Source organism: Mytilus trossulus, unplaced genomic scaffold (assembly GCF_036588685.1).
Source record: "Mytilus trossulus isolate FHL-02 unplaced genomic scaffold, PNRI_Mtr1.1.1.hap1 h1tg000085l___fragment_1__unscaffolded, whole genome shotgun sequence".
Lineage (NCBI taxonomy): Eukaryota > Metazoa > Mollusca > Bivalvia > Mytilida > Mytilidae > Mytilus > Mytilus trossulus.
The window spans coordinates 2,362,167-2,386,462 of NW_026963295.1; the positions used below are offsets into that span (position 1 = coordinate 2,362,167).

The 24,296-nt window shown below is 33.3% G+C and overlaps 1 protein-coding gene across 2 annotated transcripts in view; it reads right to left on the minus strand.

The window, feature by feature from the left end:
- Positions 1-12,373, minus strand: part of LOC134699723 (cingulin-like) — a 73,128-nt gene extending 60,755 nt beyond the window's left edge. For both annotated transcript variants that reach the window (XM_063561153.1, XM_063561152.1), the window contains exons 1-3: positions 12,238-12,373; positions 2,213-2,430; positions 196-481 (exon numbers count right to left, since the gene is read on the minus strand). In XM_063561153.1, the coding sequence (XP_063417223.1) occupies positions 196-481; positions 2,213-2,430; positions 12,238-12,292 (559 nt within the window). In that variant the 5' untranslated portion in view covers positions 12,293-12,373. The remainder of the gene's footprint in view (positions 1-195; positions 482-2,212; positions 2,431-12,237) is intronic.
- Positions 12,374-24,296: the final 11,923 nt, after the last annotated feature.

Sequence of the window (24,296 nt, forward strand, 5' to 3'; positions counted from 1 at the left end):
AATTGTTTTACGCGTCATTTTGGGGCCTGTTATACAGCTTGCTTTTCTGTGTGAGCCTAAGCTCCTTGTTAAAGACCATACTTATAACCAATAATTGTTTACTTTTTAATCATTGCAACTTGGGTGCAGAGAGTTGTCTCATAGGCAATCATACCCCATCTCTTCATCTATGTTATAAAGACACCATTGTTTTACCTTTTTCTACCGCTTGCATGTTTTGATTATTATTCTTCAGACTTTGAACAGGTATAATATCCTTATACTCCGTATATTGTGATTTTCCCTCCAACAATTTCTTGATTAAAGGCAACTTTACAGATGATGAAGGTGATGGTGTCGTCTGCCCTAAAGGCCAAGGTCGTTTAATTACAGTAGGACCTGTCTGATATCTTGGTGAAGGAGAAAGTGGCTGTAGTAAAATTACTGTTTTCTTTGGTGGTTTTCTTAATTTCTTTAGGGCATCTGTTCTCCATTTGCTTTTCTAAAAATAAATTATTTATGATATTCAGTTAAACCAACAAGAATAGCTATAAATGTCATGTCATATCATGTCCTCAGTCAGAAATCTGAGGTACAGTGGTTGTTGTCTGTTTTTATGGTTCATCAGTTTCTAGACCGTTGGTTTTCCTGTTTGAATGGTTTTACACTAGTCCCATTAATTTTTGGGGGCCCTTGCTGTTGGATGTTAGCCAAAGCTCCAAGTTGAAGGCCTTACCTTGACCTATAATGGTGTACTTTTATAAATTGTTACCGGTTGGACGTAGAGTTGTCTCATTGGAACTCATACCACATCTTCCTATATATCTATAGCAGTTAAATCTAAACATTTTCATGCCCAGGAAAATTGTTTTATTACTAATGTTTTCATCTGCTGGAAATCACATTACTTTCTCAAGCCACTGCGATTCAAGATGGCACTGCAGCTGATTCTGTGAAAGTTTTTCGAAGAGTATCATAAATAAATGGAAGGCTGAATGTAAAAATACACGATTTTATGTCCATACTTTAATGATCGTTGAAAATTTTGTATGCAAGTACAAAGAGGAGTGGTTTTCTGTTAAGGATGGTTAATTAGTCATGGACGGAATTTTGTCAAGTTGTTGGGACATAAAATAAAATAATAATTAATCCAGCAGCATTCAGACATTCTATTTTTTTGCAAACATTTAAATGTTTACATCTAAGTTGTTAACTAACTTGAATGGTGGCACTATGATACACCAGTACAACAAATTTAAGGAATTCACTTAAAATTCACTTAAAACAGTGATTTTTTCACCAAGGCAAGAATGCTTGAGAAATTCAATGTGAGTGAACTACATCTTAGTCACTATAACCTTGTGTAGGTCCAAGCTTCCTTTGCTGCCCCATTTTCAGCACTTTTGAATTATCAATGGTTTGTGTCTCTGAAATTCTAAGCAAGCGTAACCATTGAGATCTCAATTAAGGTCATTAAAGAGAATATGTTTGACGGACAAACTAAGAAATAGCTGCCTACTCAAAATCTATTATTGTACTGATGTGAAAAAGTTGTTTTTCTTTTAATTAGATAGCATGAATACTTAATACATCCGTACATCCGACACTTCAATTACTCTTTGCTGAAAAAAAAACGGAAAATGCATACATGTACCTACCTATACCCACTTTCACTAACTACCTATGGCTATGGGTAAGGGTTTGGGCAAACCAAAATGTTTTGAAGTGTGGCCTAAAACCATATTATTACACATCTATTACCTAATCCATATGTAATATATAAAATAGATCATCAATGGAACATTTTTAAGGATTTGTGATTAAAAAAACTTAATCATTATGACATATTATATATATATACAAAAAAATTGTATGTTGGTTACTGCCAATGAGACATTTCTCCACAAGCAACCAAATGGCGCAGAAATTAACAACTATAGGTCACCCTCAACAATGAGCAAAATTCATACCACATATATAGTCAGCTATATTAATTTAAATTTGAATTTTCTCAGTTTCCACGCAAATACTGTTGTGTTTAGCTTTTCCAAGGTCAAAAACAGCATACATTGCACAGGGCATACAGCAAACACTGTATGATAAAAATACATTCTAGAAACACACTCTACAACCATTCCTACTAAATGCAACTGAACTATTGAGGGCCGATGTAACTTATATTGACCAATCAGCCAAGGGGACTTTAAAATGTACCTGGGTACATGCAACAAACCTTTTTAAATGTTGGTGCATTAGCAATGGCATTGTCTATTATTGAAGAAAAATTTGGCTTTGAGGGCTGAGAAGTGTCTGGAGGCTTAGCTGATTTGACTTTTTTCTGTATTCTTTTCCATTTTGAAGATGATTTTCCATCAGCTTCTGGTGTCTCATTAGACCTTTCAGAATCCGGAGTTTTCTTTTCATCAGCAAATCTCACACGTTTTCTCCATCCTGCAGGAATAAATACATTTAATGTTTAAAAAAGTTAATTACAAATTTTGTAATAAAGGCCTAGATTAATATATTGTTTGTTTCCCCCATTCCCAACCCTGCCAAGCCAGGTGTGGGTTGGTATTAAGGTAGGGAAATTATTTTAAAAAGCTGGAACTATATCAGTTGATCCGGCAAACCTGAAAATGAGAAATGAATAAAATGATATTTGACTTAGCTTTGTAAGTCACACCATTCTTGCAGGAACAGTCAGGATTGGGGAAACAAACAATATTTTATTTGAAACCTAATCTTAATCAAGTGTATGAATAAAAGAATACAATTTTAAAGGGTTAACTTTAATTGAGACGTCAACCCAACTTTAAAAATAACCTGAGACATCTAGATAAAGAGATATACCGACACAGAAAAAGTGTCAACTTCCTATAAATTCAAAACCTGATAACATTGGATAATATCCCTTATGTGCTTTAAATTGAGGAGGTCATATATATCAGTCGTGCATAATAAAAATCTCTCTGTAGTCATATATATTTAAACATGTTTGTATTTTCATCAAGTTACAGCATGAACTTAACTTTTTGTGCTTATTGGACAATATGTTGGAAAGAAGAGACTGATAAAATATAGTGTACAAAATACGAAGTTATTACTGGTAAATGTATAAACAGATTTAAATTTTTAAAGTACTTATTGTGTAACAAAAGAAAGAACCACATAATCAAAGGATTTTAAGGGTGTGCTAATTTATATAACTAGAGGCTCTCAAGAGCCTGTGTCGCTCACCTGTTACTCAGCCAAAATCAGTTAAATGGAACCAATACCACATAAACGAGTCCAGCGCATCTCATTGATGCTTTAGATCATATAAAAAACTAGTTGGTCTAACAACGGCGTGTATTCTTATAAAATAAAAAAATACAAAAAAGTCCTCAAATTATGTGATATTCTGATGACAGACTAAAAAGTTATGATATTTTGAAGTTTGAAGGCCAACTCAAAACGCTGTGTCCAAGAGCGGTTGCAAAAAAGGACATTGCATTTTATGTATCAAAATATGATCGATAGCGGTACAATTTGCGTGCTGTTTACCTTTCTACAGTTACAGAATCAGATAAAAATAGCAAGGTAGGTGTATAAGTTAAAATTCCATCAAAAATAAATTTTTATCGAATGTCCAGTCATTTTATGTGAATTACGTTACGGACATGTAGAATTCATGTCTACCATCTAATATTGCCGAGAACATGTGTCTAAAAAGAATAAAATAATAGCCATTTACCCTTTTAAAAACATGTGTATCATTTAATTTGTAATATAGATATGTGTCTATATATAAACAAACTTATTTTAACATTTTTTATTTATTTATTTAAGAATGTGAACTACGTTACGCCAATATTTCATAATAAGGTATTCACAAGACATAAAACGAACCCAGTATTTTAACAATACCATAAGCCTAATAAAAAATATGTATGGTTGACATTGTTGGAGGCAATTATTCATGGAAAAAATCTTGTTCCATCATAAAATGTGAAATACGTGATGTGAACTTCGTTACCATGTCAAAACAAAATCTTTCTTTTAACCTTGTGTTTTGTGCAAAACTCTTTCCTTTATTCATAACTCACAACCGGAAACTGTAGCAGACGAATTTTGTGCTTTGGGAAAATGCAAAAACACACCATTAAACAAAAGTGTATTTACTTTCTGTGGTAGGTAAATATTAAAATTGACATAAATAAGTCATAAATTTGACATGAAAGATTCAAAACCTATTATAGGGGTTAAAAAATATGTCAAACTTACATGCATTAAAAATCAAAGCACTGAAAGTTCTGTAAGGTGATGGGTCGTATTCATTTATCGAGAAAACGTAATTCACACTTCTTATAACGTAATTCACTTAAATTAAGTAAGGATATTCAGTGATTTTATCTATGAGATAATGTTATTGTAATGTAACGGGAGTATCGAAATAAAAGAAACAACGGTTTTGCTATCCCCATTCATTAAAAACACAATTGTTTACACACAATGATTTATAAAAGAGGGTGCATATGCAAGTCCTATACAATGGCGGATACTTGCATTTATTACACCTTGTTCTTTTCATGATATAGCTTGAATATTGCTCACTTCAAAGTAAATACCATATGTAAACATACATACATACACATACATATATGCAATACAATACATAAGTGATATGAAAATAAGTGCATATTTTTTTTTTATACATTAACGATAAGTCTTTCATGAGTAATCATATTTAACATATAGACAAAAAAGAACTTTATATATATATTTTTCCTTTTAGATTTGCTTGAAATGGGGAAAAGCAGAGCCGAAATCCAAAAAGCCTACAGAGATCGCAAAAAGGAAAATGATGGAAATGCGTATCTCCAGAAAGAGAGAGAAAGAGTAAAACGTTATTATGTTGATACATCCGCTCTATCAAAGAAAAAACTAGAACAGAGAAGGACGAAAATACGACAGTGCATGGCAAAAAAGAGAGCTAAAGATAGAGTCCCACAAAATGACAAAGACGAAGTACCAGAGTGCTCAACAAGATCTAACACACAACAACAACAACATCAACAACCTCAAATGCTAGTTAAGCTAAATTTTCCTTTGAAGTCAAGAAGCAAAATTCAGACGAGAAAGAGAACAAGTCGAGCAGTTGCCAAAGCTAATTATAAAATGAATAAAATGACACAGAAAATTCAAGAGTTGAAAAGACGCAACTGGACTATTACAAAAAGATTACAAAGAAGAATGACAAGAGAAAATAAAGATGATAAGAACAATCTGGAAATAAAAACGATTTCAAGCCCTATGCGTAAAGCAAATCAAGATTTGAGAGAAGCTAATCTTTCTCCGACCAAATATCCGGACCTTCAAAAGAAACTTACGTATCACAACTGCCTTATATCAGAAATTAAAGAATCAGTAAGCCACGAGAAAAACAAATTCCCTGTACTACAAGTTATAACAGGAAAGGCCATACGAGATCATAAATGCATTAGAAGGCTAAGCTATGACAACAAGGTAAACCGGAAACAGCTGATGAAAATAAAATCAAAAAAAGATAAGGAAAAAAAGAAAACCCGCATGAAGGCTGCAAGAGAAGATCTTCGTTCAAAAGTAATAGTCTTTCTCCAGAGGGACGATAACAGTACTTGTCTTCCGGGAAAAAGAGACAACAAAAAAGACGGAAAAGAGAAAAAGCAAAAAAGAGTGTTAAATGACTATTTAGACAATCTACATCAGAAATTTTTGTCAGAGAATGTACTCACAAAATTAAGTGTTTCTGTATTCAGACGTTTTCGGCCAGCAAATTATGTATTAGCATCTTTTGGAAACAGGAGAACGTGCCTTTGTCAGCGCCATCAAAATATGGCATTAAAAGTTAGAACATTGAAAGCACTAAATATTACTACTACATCAAACCCAGATCAACTTATAAGACAGCTGACAGATGAGGAAGTTTTAGCAAAAATAACTGAGTTGGAAGATGAGAAAATAAAATACTCTGAATGGAAAAGGGTTGATGTAGAGGAGAAGGGAATGATGAAAAAGAGAATGAATGTTGTGCAATGTGAGGCAAATAAACAGGAATTCGGCACACTGATCAGAACATCGTTAAATGAGTTTCGAGCTCATTTATACAGGGTACAAACTCAATATGAACAAATACGAACACTAAAGGAGAACTTACCAAAATATAATGTCATATGTCAAATGGACTTCGCGGAAAATTATTCATGCGTGCATGCAGATGAAGTTCAATCCGCTTATTTCGACAAAGCTTCCGTTACATTACATCCGGTTGTTTTATACTATAAAGTTGACGGCGATATTAATCTTCATCATAAATCATTCGTGTTCGTTTCCGACGAACCAGGTCACAATTCATCAACGGTATATGCATTCATAAAGGACTTGATACCAAAGATTTTGCAAATAGCTCCTGGAACTAAAGCTGTACACTACATCACAGATTCGCCAACATCACAATACAGGAACAAATATATTTTTCATTTAGTAACGTTACATGGTATGTTGTTTGATGGAATCACAGCCTCTTGGCATTACTTCGAAGCTGGACACGGAAAGGGACCCTGCGACGGGGTAGGTGGAACGGCAAAACGACTTGCAGACATGGCCGTAAGACAAAAAAAGGTTGTAATCCAAACACCAGTAGATTTCTTCAACTGGGGGAAGTCTCAAGAAACAAGTAACATAACTTACGTTTTCGTTCCTAAATCCAAATGTCAGAGCGCAAACAACGAAATGAAAGAATGGAATGCTGTTGCAGTGAAAGGCACCATGGAATTACATGCTGTTGTTCCTATTACAAGAAATGTAATTAGCATAAGAAACACCTCATGATTCTGTCTACTTTGTTTTAGTGACGGACGCTTTCATCCTGCTTGTGACGGCTGGCGGTCTGTTTCTCTGGAGGGAAAACAAAAAAGAAATGCACCTGGGACTGGAACCAACGAGATTGAATTACAAGCAAATGAACCACAGGAAGAAGAAGTAGAGCGACACGTAGAAGGAGGAGAGTCATTACAAGCGCAACCGCCAATAGTGTTTGAGCAGAGCTACCAAAAGGACACGTTTGTGGCAAGTGTATATGACAATGTTTGGTACATTTGTAAGGTGCTTGATTTTGACAACAATGATAATGAATATCAATTGGCATTCATGACTAAGAGCAATCCTGTATCCCACACCATGAAGTGGCCAACAAGACCTGAAGAACTGTGGGTTACAGAGACAGACATCATTTGTCAGGTCAACAACCCGGCTCCAGTAGGCAGAAAACCTGTCCGAATGTACAAATTATTGCCGGATGATGTAAATAAAATTGAAAGTCTTTTATAAAAACAAACATTACATGTGCTTTATTCATGAATTTGTGGTAACGTAATTCACAAAAAGTGAATGTTAATGATTATCTGTTCATTTATGAATGTTAGATTAAGTGTAATATCGACCATTTATCAAATTTATCCCTATATACGTTGAGATATTTGGCGTTTTTGCTGATTTTTTTACTATGTTGTCTAATTGAATTTGAGTGAATTACGTTACCACTGACTCATGAATATTGTTTCTGTGCATTTGTCGTATAATATAGATAATATATATGTTAAATGGTTTAAATATTCAAATTCTATCTTATTACGTTATGAATTTCATATTTTAATTGTTGATATAAAGTTTATTTCTTGAATTTTGTTGATTAAATCAAATTAGAATACTATTTGTTTATTCATATATGATACTGTAAAACCAGAACACATTCCAGACACCGACTAATCATTATGTATTCATAAAACAAAGAATCAAACTTCATAATATATTGCTACATATATATATATACTTCATTTAAGTCAAACATTGCATTTTAAAAACATTTTAGTATTCGAGTGAATTACGTTACCTGATTGATGCTGTTCCAATGCAGAAAAGTTCAGTTAATGCAATGAAATTATGGACAGATTTTTTTTTTTAAATGGAATAAAATATGTACTTATATTGATTTGAAAAAATATTTCTAGCATTCAATTGCGATTATATATTATATATTCAAACGTGAAAAATATGTATTTTAATTTCTAGAAAAACATCCGAAGATAATTTATTATGACATCGGAAAAAAACCTGGGAAAAAAATTAGAGATGCAAAATGTCTACAAAGATCGATGTTTTTCGAAAACTTATATGTGATTGAAGTTTTTAATATCTCGATTTATGGTTATCTCGGATTGTCATATTGGTAATTTCTTTTGAAAGATTAGAGCAGAGCAAGTAACGTAATTCACAACACGTAATAACATGGTTCAAATGAGTTGCTGAAAAAAATATAAAATGAGACTATTTGGTGCTCATAATCAAGAAATAAGAAGTTGAAATATACCGCTTTGAAAAAAAATAAGTTATAACTGTGAAAGTGTTAGGCTGATTCTCGCCGTTTTGGTAATTGCTATGGTCCCATTTAACTGATTTTGGCTGTACTGTATTTACTAATGTCATCCATCTTGGTTGGTAGGTGGGGTCATTAGACACTTTTTTTTTAAATAGATACCCTAGTATTATGATTGTGGCCAAGTTTGGTTAAAGGAGTAAGTTCGGTAATTATAAAGTTCATAGTTACAAGACAATAAATGTTTTAAGTTGCTTTAAAGACATGTAAGAAAGTTAAACAGAACTGTTTTTGTCAAAATTTAATTCTAACACGTTGATTTTTACATCCAAAAAAGGTCAAGATAAGGGATTTTGATGAAATTTGACAAAATCAGCTTGATTTCAACCAAATAAAGGACCAGGAAACATAGAGCGCAGGCATCGACAAGCTTAATATTCAAATAAGACATGTGAAATGTTTTCACAAACATTATATTAAAAGATTTTTGTTGTCGACTAATGCGCTCTATGTTTCCTGTCCAATAATCTATGGAAATTCACCCATTTTTATTGATTTTTTCGTGAAAAATCAATATGAGTACAACTTGTGACGTAATAATGAAACGTAGAAACGTTCAATTTTCAACAAAATGGTTTATATCCTAGCTAGTCAATATGTTAGCTATAATTTATTTTGATATTGGTTGATAAATCCGAAATTTAAATTTACGCTAAAAAAGGGGGCCATTTTAGGACCTTATCGAACATACTCCTTTGGCCAAGTAGTTTTAGAAAAGATTTTTATACAAGTTACAAAAATGACCAAAAGTTGTTCAATATTGACTATAAAGGGCAATAACTCCTTAAGGGGTCCTCTAACAATTTTGATCATGCTGACTTATTTGTAGATCTTACTTTGCTGAACATTATTGCTGTTTACAGTTTATCTCTATCTATAATAGTAATCAAGTTAATAACCAAAAACTGCAAAATTTCCTTAAAATTACCAATTTTAGGGCAGCTATCCAACAACAGGTTGACAGATTCATCTGAAAATTTGTGAGGAGATATATTTTATTCTGATGGAAATTTTAATCTTGAAAGATTTGCCCTAAATGTCTTAGTTTCAAAGATATAAAGCAAAAACTGCATTTTACCACTATGTTTTAATTTAAGCCATGTTGGCCATTTTGTTTGATAGGATGGGCCATCGGACACATTTTTTAAACTATAAACCACAATGATAATTGTGGCCAAGTTTGGTTAAATTTGGTAAAGTAGTTTTTGAGAAGAAGATTTTTAGAAAAGTTACAAAAAATGACGAAAAGTTGTTAAAAATTGACTGTAAAGGGCAATAACTCCTTAAGGGGTTGACTGACAATTTTGGTCATGTTGACTTTTTTGTAGGTCTTACTTTGCTGAACATAATTATTGCTGTTTACAGTTTATCTCTATCTATAATAGTATTCAAGATAATAACCAAAAACTCCAAAATTTCCTTAAAATAACCATTTCAGGGGCATCAACCCAACAACAGGATGTCGGATTCATCTGAAAATTTCAGGGCAGATAGATCTTGACCTGATCAACAATTTTATCCCTTGTCAGATTTGCTCTAAATGCTTTGGTTACAAAGACATAAGCCAAAATATACATTTTACCCCTGTGTTCTATTTTTAGCCATGGTGGCCATCTTGGTTGGTCGGCCAGGTCACGCCACATATTTTTTTAACTAAATACCCCAAGGATGATTGTGGCCAAGTTTGGTAGAATTTGGCCCAGTAGTTTCAGAGGAGAAGATTTTTGTAAAAGTTTACGGATGACGGACGCAAGGCGACAGACGACAGACGCCAAGTGATGAGTAAAGCTCACTTGACCTGTAACTTTGAACCCCGAAAAGTCATGGATAAACTTAGATAGGTTTGTTTTATGTTTTGGTTAAGGATTATATACCAGCCCAGGCCATTTTGTGTTTCAATGCTAAATTTTATTAAACATATCATATGGCCGTAACTACATGGAGACAAATGAGGCATTGAATGTCTCATGTTGCAAATTTCAAAAAGAAAAGTTGAAACAAAAGCTTCTCCTCACTCTCTGACTTCACTTCTGCATATTATTTGTGATCCATGTTTCTTATTTACTTTCAGCTTTCAGTGTTGGTGGTCTATTGTTTGTAGTTATGTGTCTTATCTGTACCCCAATTTGCCTTTTGTTCATTTATTGTCCAACTTTGTGACTATAGGGCCTAAAATAAAATATTGTTTGTTTCCCCAATCCCAACCGACCCTGCAAAAATGGTGCTACTCATAAAATTTTATTGTCAAAATTAAGTCAAATATTATTTTATTCATTTTGGATTTTCAGGCTTGCAGGATCATCTGATAATGTTCAAGCTTTTTGGAAAAATAAAATGATTTCCCTACCTACCTGCCCACACAAGGCTTGGCAGGGTCGGGATTAGGGAAACAAACAATATTCTAATTTAGGCCTAGTCTTACAATGTAAGTGTTAATTTTCATTTGTATTAAGTAATTTTGCTTTCTAATACTGATGGACCTTCAATCTTATTAAACAAGAGGCTCTTAAGAGCCTAAATCACTCACCTTGATATTTTGGCATTTATCTTTTGTTTAAGAGTTTAAGTGTTCAATTTCATTATAGTTATTTAGATTGCTTTGAATCGGTTCGAATCAGTAGTTTCAAAGGAGAAGATTTTTTAAAGTTTGAAAACATAAAAAATAAATTGTGTGGACAATAACTCTTTAAGCCAAATTAAGGGGTCAATTGACAATTTTGGTCATATAAACTTATTTGTAGATCTGACTTTGCTGAAGATATTTGCTGCTTACAGCTTTTAATTATCTTCATCATTTTATACTATTCAAGATAATAACCCAAAACTGCAAAATTTCCTTAAAATTACCAGTTTAGTGGCAGCAACCCAACAATGGGTTATAAGATTCATCTGAAAATTTCAGGGCTGATAGAACATTACCTTATTAACACTTTTACCCAATGTCAGATTTGCTGTAACTGCTTTGGTTTTTGAAATATAAGCCAAAAATTTTATTTTATTCTTATGTTCTATTTTTAGCCATTGTTGCCATCTTTTTTAACGAATCGGATAATAAAAAAACAAACTTTATTCTAGATACCCTAAGGATCATTCAGCTTAAGTTTGGTTGGAATTGGTTCAGTTGTTTCAGAGGAGAAGATGTTTGAAATAGTTTACACCAGATCATGGACCACGACAACCAAGTGATGGCTAAAGCTAACCGTTCCCTTTCGAACATTGAGCTAAAAACTACATTAAATTGTAAGACTATTTGAAATTAGATCTACAATGACCTAAAGGTCTTAAATTATAGGAATCTATATATTTTGATTTGAGACCAGAATATTGTGGAAAAATATAATTCAATTTAATTGCGTTTTAGTGTCATTTTTTTCAAAGCTTCACATATTTTGCCTCACTTTTAAAAGAGGCTAGTTATGACCCTGCCATGGCCTTTTGACTCAAATATATTTGACAATTTGCTGCTTGATAGCTATGCAGGATTAATTGCAATTCATCTTGATTTACTCAGCACAATTTTGTTTCTTAGTATGGATAGTAAAATTTGGTATTTTCACTAAATCGTTTAAATCACTCGAAACTATAGGTGAGACATGCACATAAGTGATAGATATATGCATTATAAATATAGAAAATTGAATATTTTAATCAACAACAAAAAAAAATTGTATTTTATACCCACATTTTTGCCCAAGCGCCTGTGATAAAAATATGTCCAATCTGTTTACCTCTATTAAACGTTAGTTCTGTCTTAATTATACTGCTTACTGTACAAAGTTTTTCTAAAAATGATTGTTATTGTCTACCTTTCGTTGGTCTTCTTCGTTTTATATAGGTTTGCTTTGAGTTTTTCATGACCATATCAGCCCATATTCTCAAAAAAGAGACTTCCTTGGTTACACGTGATGGCTCGACGTCATAAATAATTGTCTTATAAAAAACGATCTCGGAACGATCCGACGTGAAATCCGGTTACCGTGTGCGTGCGTAACGTGGTCCGAAAGCGATCCCGCCCCCTGCAGTTTCGTCCCAAAATCGATTCGGCCTTATACATGTTATAGTAGAATAATGAAATTTACATTTGAACATCGGCAATCGGAGGGCTGCGTAAATGTAAAACATTTTAAAACGCAAAAACTCAAGTGATTTGTCTTTAATGAAATTGTTACATTTCGTTGTAGTTCTTTAAGCGGACTGTTGTTTATTCAAGAAATAACTGATGCAGGTTTAGCTGCGGTATCGTAGCTCTTTAGGTCCTTTTTTTTTTTTTTTTTACTATTTGCGGACATAACACATGGTCTCGACCTGACTACTCAGAGTTAATAGACAAACAAATATAACAACACACAACACATGGTCTCGACCTGACTACTCAGAGTAAATAGACTAACAAATATAACAACTAACAACACATGGTCTTGACCTGACTACTCAGAGTTAATAGACAAACAAATATAACAACACACAACACATGGTCTGGACCGGGGTCCGCAAATAGTCAAAAAAAAACCAAAAGGACCTAAAGAGCTACGATACCGCAGCTAATGCAGGTTATACCATGTATACTTTATTTATTGTAGTTTTAACATGGGTAGGCATAACATACTGAGTCTCTGCGATGAACAACATGGGTTTAAAACCAAACGGTCATGCGAGTCTCAGCTGGTAATAACTATACATGAAATAGCTGAGAACTTATGGAGGACCGCCCAGACGGCGACCAGACAGACATCATCCTGTTTATAGACTCCGCCAAGGCCTTTGATAAGGTACCACATGCCAGAATTCTTCGTAAAATGGATTATTAGAGGATAAGAGGTTCCCAGCTCGGTTGGATTAAACAGTTTCTGTCTAACAGAACTCAGTCAGCTGTGATTCTTGAAAACCATAAGTCGGACCGTCTTGACGTGGTATCTGGAGTACCTCAGGGCACTGTGTCTATTATGGGCCCATTATTCTTTCTGGCCTTCTCCAATGACCTCCCTGAAGCAACAACATCAAGCACTAGACTGTTTTCTGATGACTGTCTACTCTTCCGCAACATTAGGAATACAGAAGATGCAGACTTGCTGCAAAAAGACCTAACCTCGCTGGAAAAATTAGAAAAGGAGTGGCAAATGTGTTTCCACCCGGATAAATGTACAGTCATCCGTGTCTCAGGACGACGTCATCAACGCCAGATAGATACATGTATGTCCTATTTTCGGTGCAAAATATAGTTAGCTTGCATTTTGTGCCCGGGGATATATGGACACGTATGTATGTAACCATATAAACAGCTGGACACAGTACTATTCCTATATAAAACTTCTTAATATGGGGGGGGGGGGGGGGGCTACAGGTGGTCACAAGTGGACACAACGCAATTTATATTTAAAACTTATAAAATCTGCTGGCTACAGATGGACACAGCTGGACACAGTGCTTTTTCAATATAAAACTTCTAGAAATGAGGGGACACAGGCGGACATAAGTGGACACAACGCAATATCTTTCTTTTAACACAATGCAAAAAGAAATTTGCAGTATAATTTATACTTAAGAAAATTGAATCTGATTGACTTTTCAATTGTGTCATTTGTCATTTAGGTCATTTATATTAAACCAAGCATTTAAACTGAATTACTCAGTATATTCAATATTTGTAATTTATCGTTGTGTCCATTTGTCCGGACACAAAATGCATGTTAACTATAATATTTTGCACCGAAACCTTGCCACTAATGGGGATTTTATGGGAGCTAACTTGAGGATGTAGGAATATAATGCACACCAAAAGTACATGCTCTTTAGTGTTTGTGAATTGAATCTGGAAAATGGTTGTTTTATAGGTTTTGAAACTCCGTAAATATGTGTATGCAAGACAATGATATCAATCCAAAATCTAACTAAAATCGCCATCATGCACTGTGGTTTAAAACTTAAAAAAAAACTTTCTTCAAATATCTTGGATTTCTACCGAACTTGGACAGAAGCTAGATGTTTATGATCATAAGATAATATCCAAAAGTAAAGTTTGTAAAAAGAATTTCGTATATTACTTAATTATAATTGGACTAGTTTTTCCCCCAGTTAACATTTCAAACATTCTGTAGTTAAAGTTTTTAAAACATTAGATTTTATAAACCATCCTGGATTTTTATCTAATTTTGACTGAAGCTTCTTACAGTACTAGTCAAACGATAGTATCTAGAGGAAAATTTTAATATTTTTTCCTCATTTTTGTTGAGCCTGCGATTAACACCAAAAGTAGCCGAGACTATTTGTTCTGCAAAACCCTTACAATTTTAATAGCTTAATACATCGATAACCCATCTCCAGCTAGGGGTTGATATGTAATTCCTAATTTCACCTATTTACTGTAACATATATATATATATTAACATATTCATTGAATCAACCTTTTTTGTTATATTGTGTTAATTTGTATTCAATTGTATTTGTTCATAGAGAAAATATATATTTGTGCATGAGAAAAATCATATTATTATAGGAATGATCTCTCAAGCTAATTCATGTAATTGCAACATTCATTATGATAATAAGGATAGTCCTACCATACATTGCGGCAAAAATGTGTTCCTATGGTTCTCAAACATCTATCTTGATTCCCTGAAGAGTTTGCATTTAATTTTACTACGGAACAATTAGCAAATTTTTTTTGAAAAGATAATTCCTTTATCAAACATTTTTTCTTATAGTAAAATTTCTGAAACGTGATCCGGGTGCGGGAATTTCTCGCTATATATATGGAGACCTATTGGTGACCTTCTACTATTGTTTGTTCTATGGTCGGGTTGTTGTCTCTTTCACACATTCCCCATTTCCATTCTCAATTTTATAACATTGTCAAGTTCCAAATATTCGAAAGTAGGTCGGATGAAAGACGTATGTGGCGAATATGGGTCACTCAGTCTACCAATTATTTGTTTCTAACCATAATTTTGTAAACATTGTGTCGCGTTTTTTGTTGTTTTCTAAACGATGCATAAGTAGAAACAAATACATCATTTAATAAGTCTTCACTGGCCCTGTTTGGACTTTCAGTAATGCATACACATGTTTTTGGTAAACATACTTTTTTTACAAACGTAGAAACAAATACTTGGTTTAATCAGGTTGAAGTTAGAATCAAATGAAGCGTTTGTACTAACAATCGACAAACTGCAGACTTATTTTTAGCGTGTGCATAGGTTGTTAAAGCTTATGTAAACTTTGCAAACGTATGTTTGAAAGAAAGGATCAAAATATGTGCCCGCTTAGCCGTTTGCATCGTTTGTGTTAGAAAGAAATGCACTCTATTTACCAATAATTGTTTCAAAAATATTTTTAAAAAAACAGCGTACAAGTTTTTCTATTATATTTCAAAAACCAAGCATGAAATAATTAAGGTACATGTATTCAAGGAAAATCAGATAGGTTTTATTTAGAGTGCATTTCTGTCTAACACAAACGGTGCAAACGGCTAAGCGTGCACATGTTTTTTATCATTTGTTTCTAACATACGTTTGCAAAGTTTAAATAAATTTTGAATACATTTCTTTCTAACAAAAACGACACAAACTGCGAAACGCGCACACGTTTTGATCATTTGTTTCTAGCATGCGATTGCAACAGATGTCAAGTTGGTTCAATATTCCACATTCAATATTCATTTTTTTTGGTGATGCATTTCAACATTCAACATCCCATTACAGCATCCAATTTTCGACATTCAATTTCGTTTTCAACAATCGATTTTCAACTTAAAACATTCGTTTTCAACATTCGGTTTACCACAATTAACATTCATTTTCAACATTCGTTTTCAACATTCGATTTCCAACATTTAACATTCGTTTTCAACTTTCAACATTCGTTTTCAACATTAAATTGTCCTCTTTCAACATTCGTTTTCAACATTCAACATTCGTTTTACAAATTCAACATTCGTTTTCAGCATTCGGACTTCGTTTTCGTTAATATTTGTTTTCAACACTCAACATTCGTTTTGAACATTCAGTTTTCAACGTTAAACATTCCATTTCAACATTCGACATTCGTTTTCAACATTCGACATTCGTTTTCAACATTTAACATTCGTTTTCAACATTCAATTTTCCAATTTCAACATTCAATTTTCCAATTTCAACATTCGTTTTCATCTTTAAACATTCGTTTTCAACATCCAACATTCAACAATCGTTTTCAATATTCGCATTCGTTTTCAGCTTTCAACATTCGTTTTCAACTTTCAATATTCGTTTTGAACTTTCAGCATTCGTTTAAATTTTTAACTTTCAACATTTAACATTCGTTTTCAACATTCAACATTCGTTTTCAACATTCAACATTTTTTCTTATCATGCACCATTCGTTTTTAACAATCGATTTTCAACATTCAACATTCGTTTTAACCTTCAGCAATCGTTTCTAATATTCAACATTCGTTTTCAACTTCAATTTTCTACTTTCAACATACGTTTTCACCAACACTCGACATTCGTTTTCAACATTCGATTTTCAATATTCAACATTCGTTTTCAACATTCAACATTCGTTTTCAACATTCGTCATTCGTTTTCAACATTCGTCATTCTCAATTAATTTTGGAGCACTACCCAAAGGGTATAGTTTGGGCAACTATGTACACATTAAAACATAGGGAAACAATTAATTATATACAGATGACTGAATTTAGTTATAATGATCACTAAATAAAAGAAATCATAATTAATTCTTAGGATTGTCATCATAAAGTTTTAAAAAAAATTATAATTATTCATATGTGCTGGGGTGTAGGAAAATGTTAGGAAACAACTGCATATATTTACAAATAAGAATTAAAATGGTCAAAAATTAAAATTACTTATAATTATTAGTTGAGAGTGCTATACATACATCAGGAAAAATAATGAAAATTTTTCTTATAAGACTTATGTAAAATGGTTGGGGTTTGGACAAAATTTAAGCTATAATATGTACAAAAATTTTCTTCACAGTTTAATTTCTATATGGAGGTCTTGTCATTACTCTTTAAAATATAACTGATATCTTACAATTTTAAAGGGAGCATTAATGATTTATTAAACATTCAACATTCGTTTTAAATTTTCAACAATTGTTTTCAACATTCAATATTAGTTTTCAACATTCAATATTAGTTTTCAACATTCAAATTTCAACTTTCGTATTCAATGCGTTTTAAGCGATCTGGAGCTTGGTCTGACTCAATCGACAATAATGTTCGGGGTGGTGTACCCTGGTCTTCATCGGTCTGACGTTCTTCCCGTGAGTTTTTGACATGTCGAAATCATTTCCGAGTAAGGATCCAGAAGTCAGTTACTCGCCAATAGATCGAAAATTTGTCGAGTAGCGATCGAATTGATCTGGACAGAAAGATCGAGTCTGGTCGGAATACAAATAATTTACCGATCAGTACGCGATCTTTTCGATCTTTTCTCGACTGATCGATATCCGATTATTTCTCGATCAACGCCAACCTGTTCGATATGTGGTCCAGATAAACGCAGCCAGTGGCATATCGCGACTTCTATATGTTTTTCATCCCAGACAATTTACCAATACCCGATCCTTACGCGACCACATTCGATCATTCTTCGATCTCTACTTGGCCATACACGATTCTCTAAACATGTGTGCAGCTCTGATAAAGCTAGGTTCACACTGCCGATCAGACCAACTCGAACAAGACAAATTAAGTGATCGGGACACCATGATTTGAATCAATCGACAATAATGTTCGAGGAAGTCTACCTTGGTCGTCATTGATCTGACTTTCTACTCGAGAGTTTTTGACATTTCAAAAACATTCAAGTAAATCCAGGTTCACAGTGCCGATCAGATCAACTCGATCAAGCCCGTTCAAGACAAATTAAGTGATCGGGCAACTGGTCTGATTCAATCGACAAGGATGTTCGGGATGGTCTACCTTAAAATAGGTTCACACTGCCGATCAGATCAACTCGATCAAGCCCGATCAAGACAAATAACGTGATTGGGAGACTGGTCTGATTCAATCTACAAGGATGTTCGGGATGGTCTACCTTACTCTACCCGAGAGTTTTTTTTTGAAATGTCAAAAACAATCGAGAAAGGACCGAAAAGCAAGCCACCCGATTGTTTTTGACATGTCAAAAACTCTAGGGTAGAAAGTCAGATCGATGACGAGAAAGGTAGACTATTCCGAACATCCTTGTCGATTGAATCAGACCAGTGTCCCGATCACGTAATTTGTCTTGATCGGGCTTGATCGAGTTAATCTGATCGGCAGTGTGAACCTAGCTTAAAGATTGAGAAGCCAGTCACTCGAGAAGACATTGAAAATTCGTCGAGTGGCGGTCGAATTGATCGGGAAATGCTCGTGTAGAGATTTTGGTCGGAATAAAAATAGTTTAGGTAGCAATACACAGTTAGAAGTTTAGTTTCGCATTATGGCCCCTGTGAATTTTTTAAATATGAAAGTTTTTGTACAATAAAATTGATTTTTAGATAATTGAAGAATAATATAGCCTTCTTAGTGGGTTTATATGAACATTTAGATTGATTTTAACATGTTTCAATGATTGACAGTCCGTATTTCCCTATCCGTACCGTTCATAGGTCCACAAATTATTGTAGTGTTTATCAACAAAGATTTTGCGCTCGATCTTTTCAATTCAATTTTATGGAAAAACGAGCAGGAAGACACATGATTTTTTTTGGACCACTTGATAGATATAAACCTATGGATTCAGGAAAGGTATCACTGTAATTCATTGAAATTTTCCTTTAGACCAAATTTTGGAGACTTTTGTGACATGTTTACCCCCCTTTTTTGCTATATTTTGTATCTAAGAAAGTAGAGTTAAAGGATATTGCTAACTTCTTATCTTTCTTCCTAAGAAGTTCCTGCATGAAGTCAGCCTCATAATAATAAAGAAACAAGTCAGCAAGTAGAGGGGCACAGTTTGTTCCCATTGGGATGCCGACAGTCTGTTGAAAAACACGTCCTCCGAACGTAACAAATATGTTGTCAATCAAGAAATCAAGCATCTTGATAATATCGGTTTCAGAGAATTTTTTGTTTGAATCAGAGTGATTCTTTACAAAGTAGGATTTATCCCTCCCTAAGACAAGATACTTGTATCTACGTTGGCCATTCTTTTTTATGAAGCAAAGTAATACCAACTCTTTTAATTTGTCTTTAAGTTTGGAATGTGGAATACTTGTGTAAAGAGTAGAGAAGTCAAATGTTTTAATACTGTTACAAGATGAAAGAGAGTTAGATTGTATGTACTCTAAAAGATCTTTGGAATTTTTAAGTATCCACATCTGATTCACGCCACCTCTAGAATAGGCAGTTTCACAATAACTTTGAAGCCCGTCTTTGATTGCTGATAAAATGGATGTTAATAATTTAGAAAGAGGTTTTGTGGAGCACTTGGAAGACCCAGCAATATACCGCTGTTTGTAAGGACACTTATGTAGTTTAGGTATCCAATACAGTGATGGAAGATCCAGTTCTTCATCTTTGGTTGAAATACCAAAGGAACAAAGAACAGACCTATGATTATCCAGGATTTCCTCTTTGGTAAGTGTCGTGAGGGTATATGTTGAGTTTCCAAGTGAATTGTCTATACCTAATTCGTTTATCAAGCAATTAATGTAATGACTTTTACAGACAAAAACGATGTTATTTGGGGCTTTGTCTGCGGGGACAACAACATATTTATCATGGAAGTCGGATAGGTGTTTAGCAACATTTGGGTCTTTAGGTAGCAATACACAGTTAGGAGTTTAGTTTCGCATTATGGCCCCTGTGGATTTTTCAAAAAGGAAAGTTATTGTGAAATAAAATTCTTTTTTAGACAGATGAGTGCTAATTTAGCCTTCAAATGTGGTTTATAAGAGCATCAAGATTATTTTTTACATGTTTTATGGGCTGTTTTCTGTTTGACAGTCCGTATTTTCATAGCTAGACCGGCCATCGGTCCAGAAATTAATGTACTGTTTACAAAAACTCTTTTTCTACACGAAGTTTTTGACGCAATTTTACAAAAAAATGAGATGAAAGACATATGATTTTCATTGGATTTGCTGAATGATATATGTACACAGTTTCAGAAAAGGTATTACTTCAAGCAATTGAAATTCTACTTTTAGTAAATTTTTGGGGAAATATGTGACATCTTTCCCCCCCTTTTTGCAATATTTTATAACAAATAAATGCAGATTGTTGCCATGGATACACCAAAAAGAAATTATATTTTACCATTTTATATACTGGAAATAAAATCTATGGAAGATTCTGATTACATACATATGCCCATATATGACACAAACAGTAAGCTTCATATTGCAAGAAAGCAATGAAAAGGGAATGGTAAAATTCATAAGGGCAAATTTTAGTATTTTTTCCTAACTGTTTATTGCTACCTTATGGCATACTTACCAAGCTCAGAATTGTATAATTTAAGACTTTTCATGCCACAAATCTATTGATATTTAGATTCAAAATCAACTTCTGAGTAAATTAAGTGTTTAACAATGACAATATGTGTCAATTTTATTGTTTACAGTCCTTAGCAACCAAAATTAGACATTTTGACACTAGGCTTTTATTTGTTCTCTATCGGCTTAACGCTTGCTTCTGATGGATTGGGCTGCATGTAGTAGCCCAAGTATTGAACGCGTTGGTTTTTTTCTTGCGAATATATCATATTATTGTTTTTATCAAGATTTCATGTTACATTTTGGCATATATTAGATGTATAGTTAAATCAGATGTAAGAAATTGATTCCCTATCACCAAGTTTTTTAATCAAGTCTTTGGTATGCAATAAGCATAAAGATTAACATTTTTATGCTTAAAATTGCTCAAATTTGTACAATGGTGCATCATCAGAGATCTTATTATGATATTCAACATTAAAAAACTGACAAAAGAGGTACAAGTTTTAAGATTTGGCTAAAAATTGAGGTAGAGACAAGATTCTACACTTTGACTTGGCACCTTTCTTAAAATCAGTTTTTTTTGCGTTTCAGTGTCAACTGCTAACCTTCATAAAATATTCATTACTCAACCAATTTTCAAAAATAAAAGGCCAATTTACTCGTTTTAGCTAGCAGAACTCAGAAAATAAGTTAAAAGGGAGAATTTGAAAAAAATATTTACTATTAAGGTAGCAATACACAGTTAGGAGTTTAGTTTCGCATTATGGCCCCTGTGGATTTTTCAAAAAGGAAAGTTATTGTGAAATAAAATTCATTTTTAGACAGATGAGTGCTAATTTAGCCTTCAAATGTGGTTTATAAGAGCATCAAGATTATTTTTTACATGTTTTATGGGCTGTTTTCTGTTTGACAGTCCGTATTTTCATAGCTAGACCGGCCATCGGTCCAGAAATTAATGTACTGTTTACAAAAACTCTTTTTCTACACGAAGTTTTTGACGCAATTTTACAAAAAAATGAGATGAAAGACATATGATTTTCATTGGATTTGCTGAATGATATATGTACACAGTTTCAGAAAAGGTATTACTTCAAGCAATTGAAATTCTACTTTTAGTAAATTTTTGGGGAAATATGTGACATCTTTCCCCCCCTTTTTGCAATATTTTATAACAAATAAATGCAGATTGTTGCCATGGATACACCAAAAAGAAATTATATTTTACCATTTTATATACTGGAAATAAAATCTATGGAAGATTCTGATTACATACATATGCCCATATATGACACAAACAGTAAGCTTCATATTGCAAGAAAGCAATGAAAAGGGAATGGTAAAATTCATAAGGGCAAATTTTAGTATTTTTTCCTAACTGTTTATTGCTACCTTATGGCATACTTACCAAGCTCAGAATTGTATAATTTAAGACTTTTCATGCCACAAATCTATTGATATTTAGATTCAAAATCAACTTCTGAGTAAATTAAGTGTTTAACAATGACAATATGTGTCAATTTTATTGTTTACAGTCCTTAGCAACCAAAATTAGACATTTTGACACTAGGCTTTTATTTGTTCTCTATCGGCTTAACGCTTGCTTCTGATGGATTGGGCTGCATGTAGTAGCCCAAGTATTGAACGCGTTGGTTTTTTTCTTGCGAATATATCATATTATTGTTTTTATCAAGATTTCATGTTACATTTTGGCATATATTAGATGTATAGTTAAATCAGATGTAAGAAATTGATTCCCTATCACCAAGTTTTTTAATCAAGTCTTTGGTATGCAATAAGCATAAAGATTAACATTTTTATGCTTAAAATTGCTCAAATTTGTACAATGGTGCATCATCAGAGATCTTATTATGATATTCAACATTAAAAAACTGACAAAAGAGGTACAAGTTTTAAGATTTGGCTAAAAATTGAGGTAGAGACAAGATTCTACACTTTGACTTGGCACCTTTCTTAAAATCAGTTTTTTTTGCGTTTCAGTGTCAACTGCTAACCTTCATAAAATATTCATTACTCAACCAATTTTCAAAAATAAAAGGCCAATTTACTCGTTTTAGCTAGCAGAACTCAGAAAATAAGTTAAAAGGGAGAATTTGAAAAAAATATTTACTATTAAGGTAGCAATACACAGTTAGGAGTTTAGTTTCGCATTATGGCCCCTGTGGATTTTTCAAAAAGGAAAGTTATTGTGAAATAAAATTCATTTTTAGACAGATGAGTGCTAATTTAGCCTTCAAATGTGGTTTATAAGAGCATCAAGATTATTTTTTACATGTTTTATGGGCTGTTTTCTGTTTGACAGTCCGTATTTTCATAGCTAGACCGGCCATCGGTCCAGAAATTAATGTACTGTTTACAAAAACTCTTTTTCTACACGAAGTTTTTGACGCAATTTTACAAAAAAATGAGATGAAAGACATATGATTTTCATTGGATTTGCTGAATGATATATGTACACAGTTTCAGAAAAGGTATTACTTCAAGCAATTGAAATTCTACTTTTAGTAAATTTTTGGGGAAATATGTGACATCTTTCCCCCCCTTTTTGCAATATTTTATAACAAATAAATGCAGATTGTTGCCATGGATACACCAAAAAGAAATTATATTTTACCATTTTATATACTGGAAATAAAATCTATGGAAGATTCTGATTACATACATATGCCCATATATGACACAAACAGTAAGCTTCATATTGCAAGAAAGCAATGAAAAGGGAATGGTAAAATTCATAAGGGCAAATTTTAGTATTTTTTCCTAACTGTTTATTGCTACTAAGATTGACGTAGCATGGGCATTGATGGACCCATTCAGTTTCTTAATTCTGATTTGTATTAAGGACCTCACTGCCTTTATCCATTCAGATAGAGTGTCTACGTCTTCCTTCTCGCGCTTAGCCCATTGCCTGGCATAATCCTCGACTGAATCCATCAAAATTTTAAAGTTGTATTTCCAATTGATGGATTTAGGCTCACGATATTTCGGACCTTTCGATAACACGTTTCGTAGAGAAGTGTTATTAACAATGTTAAGGTCACCGGTAATAACGTGGCCAGCGGGATTATATGTGAATTGGGAACTAGCACAAGTGCAATCAGGAGGTTTAGACTTGAAGTCGTCAATATCGAGATCCTGCAAAACGCGTTTGTAATTGAAAATTTTAGTTGCAATAGGTTTGGTATAGGTATAAGAAATTATTGGTACAGACTGGTCTTTAAAATAAGGAGGTATTTTCGATTGAATAAATTATGATGAAGGATATCGCCAAGGTTGACGCCATCGAGACCTTTGTTGGCAAAGGAAAGATTTAGAAAAGATCTTTTCTCTTTTTCATCTTTTCCAATGCGAACTGGCTTGAAAAGTCTGTGACTTGCAATATCCGAAATTATAGCTTGAAGTTTGTACTGGT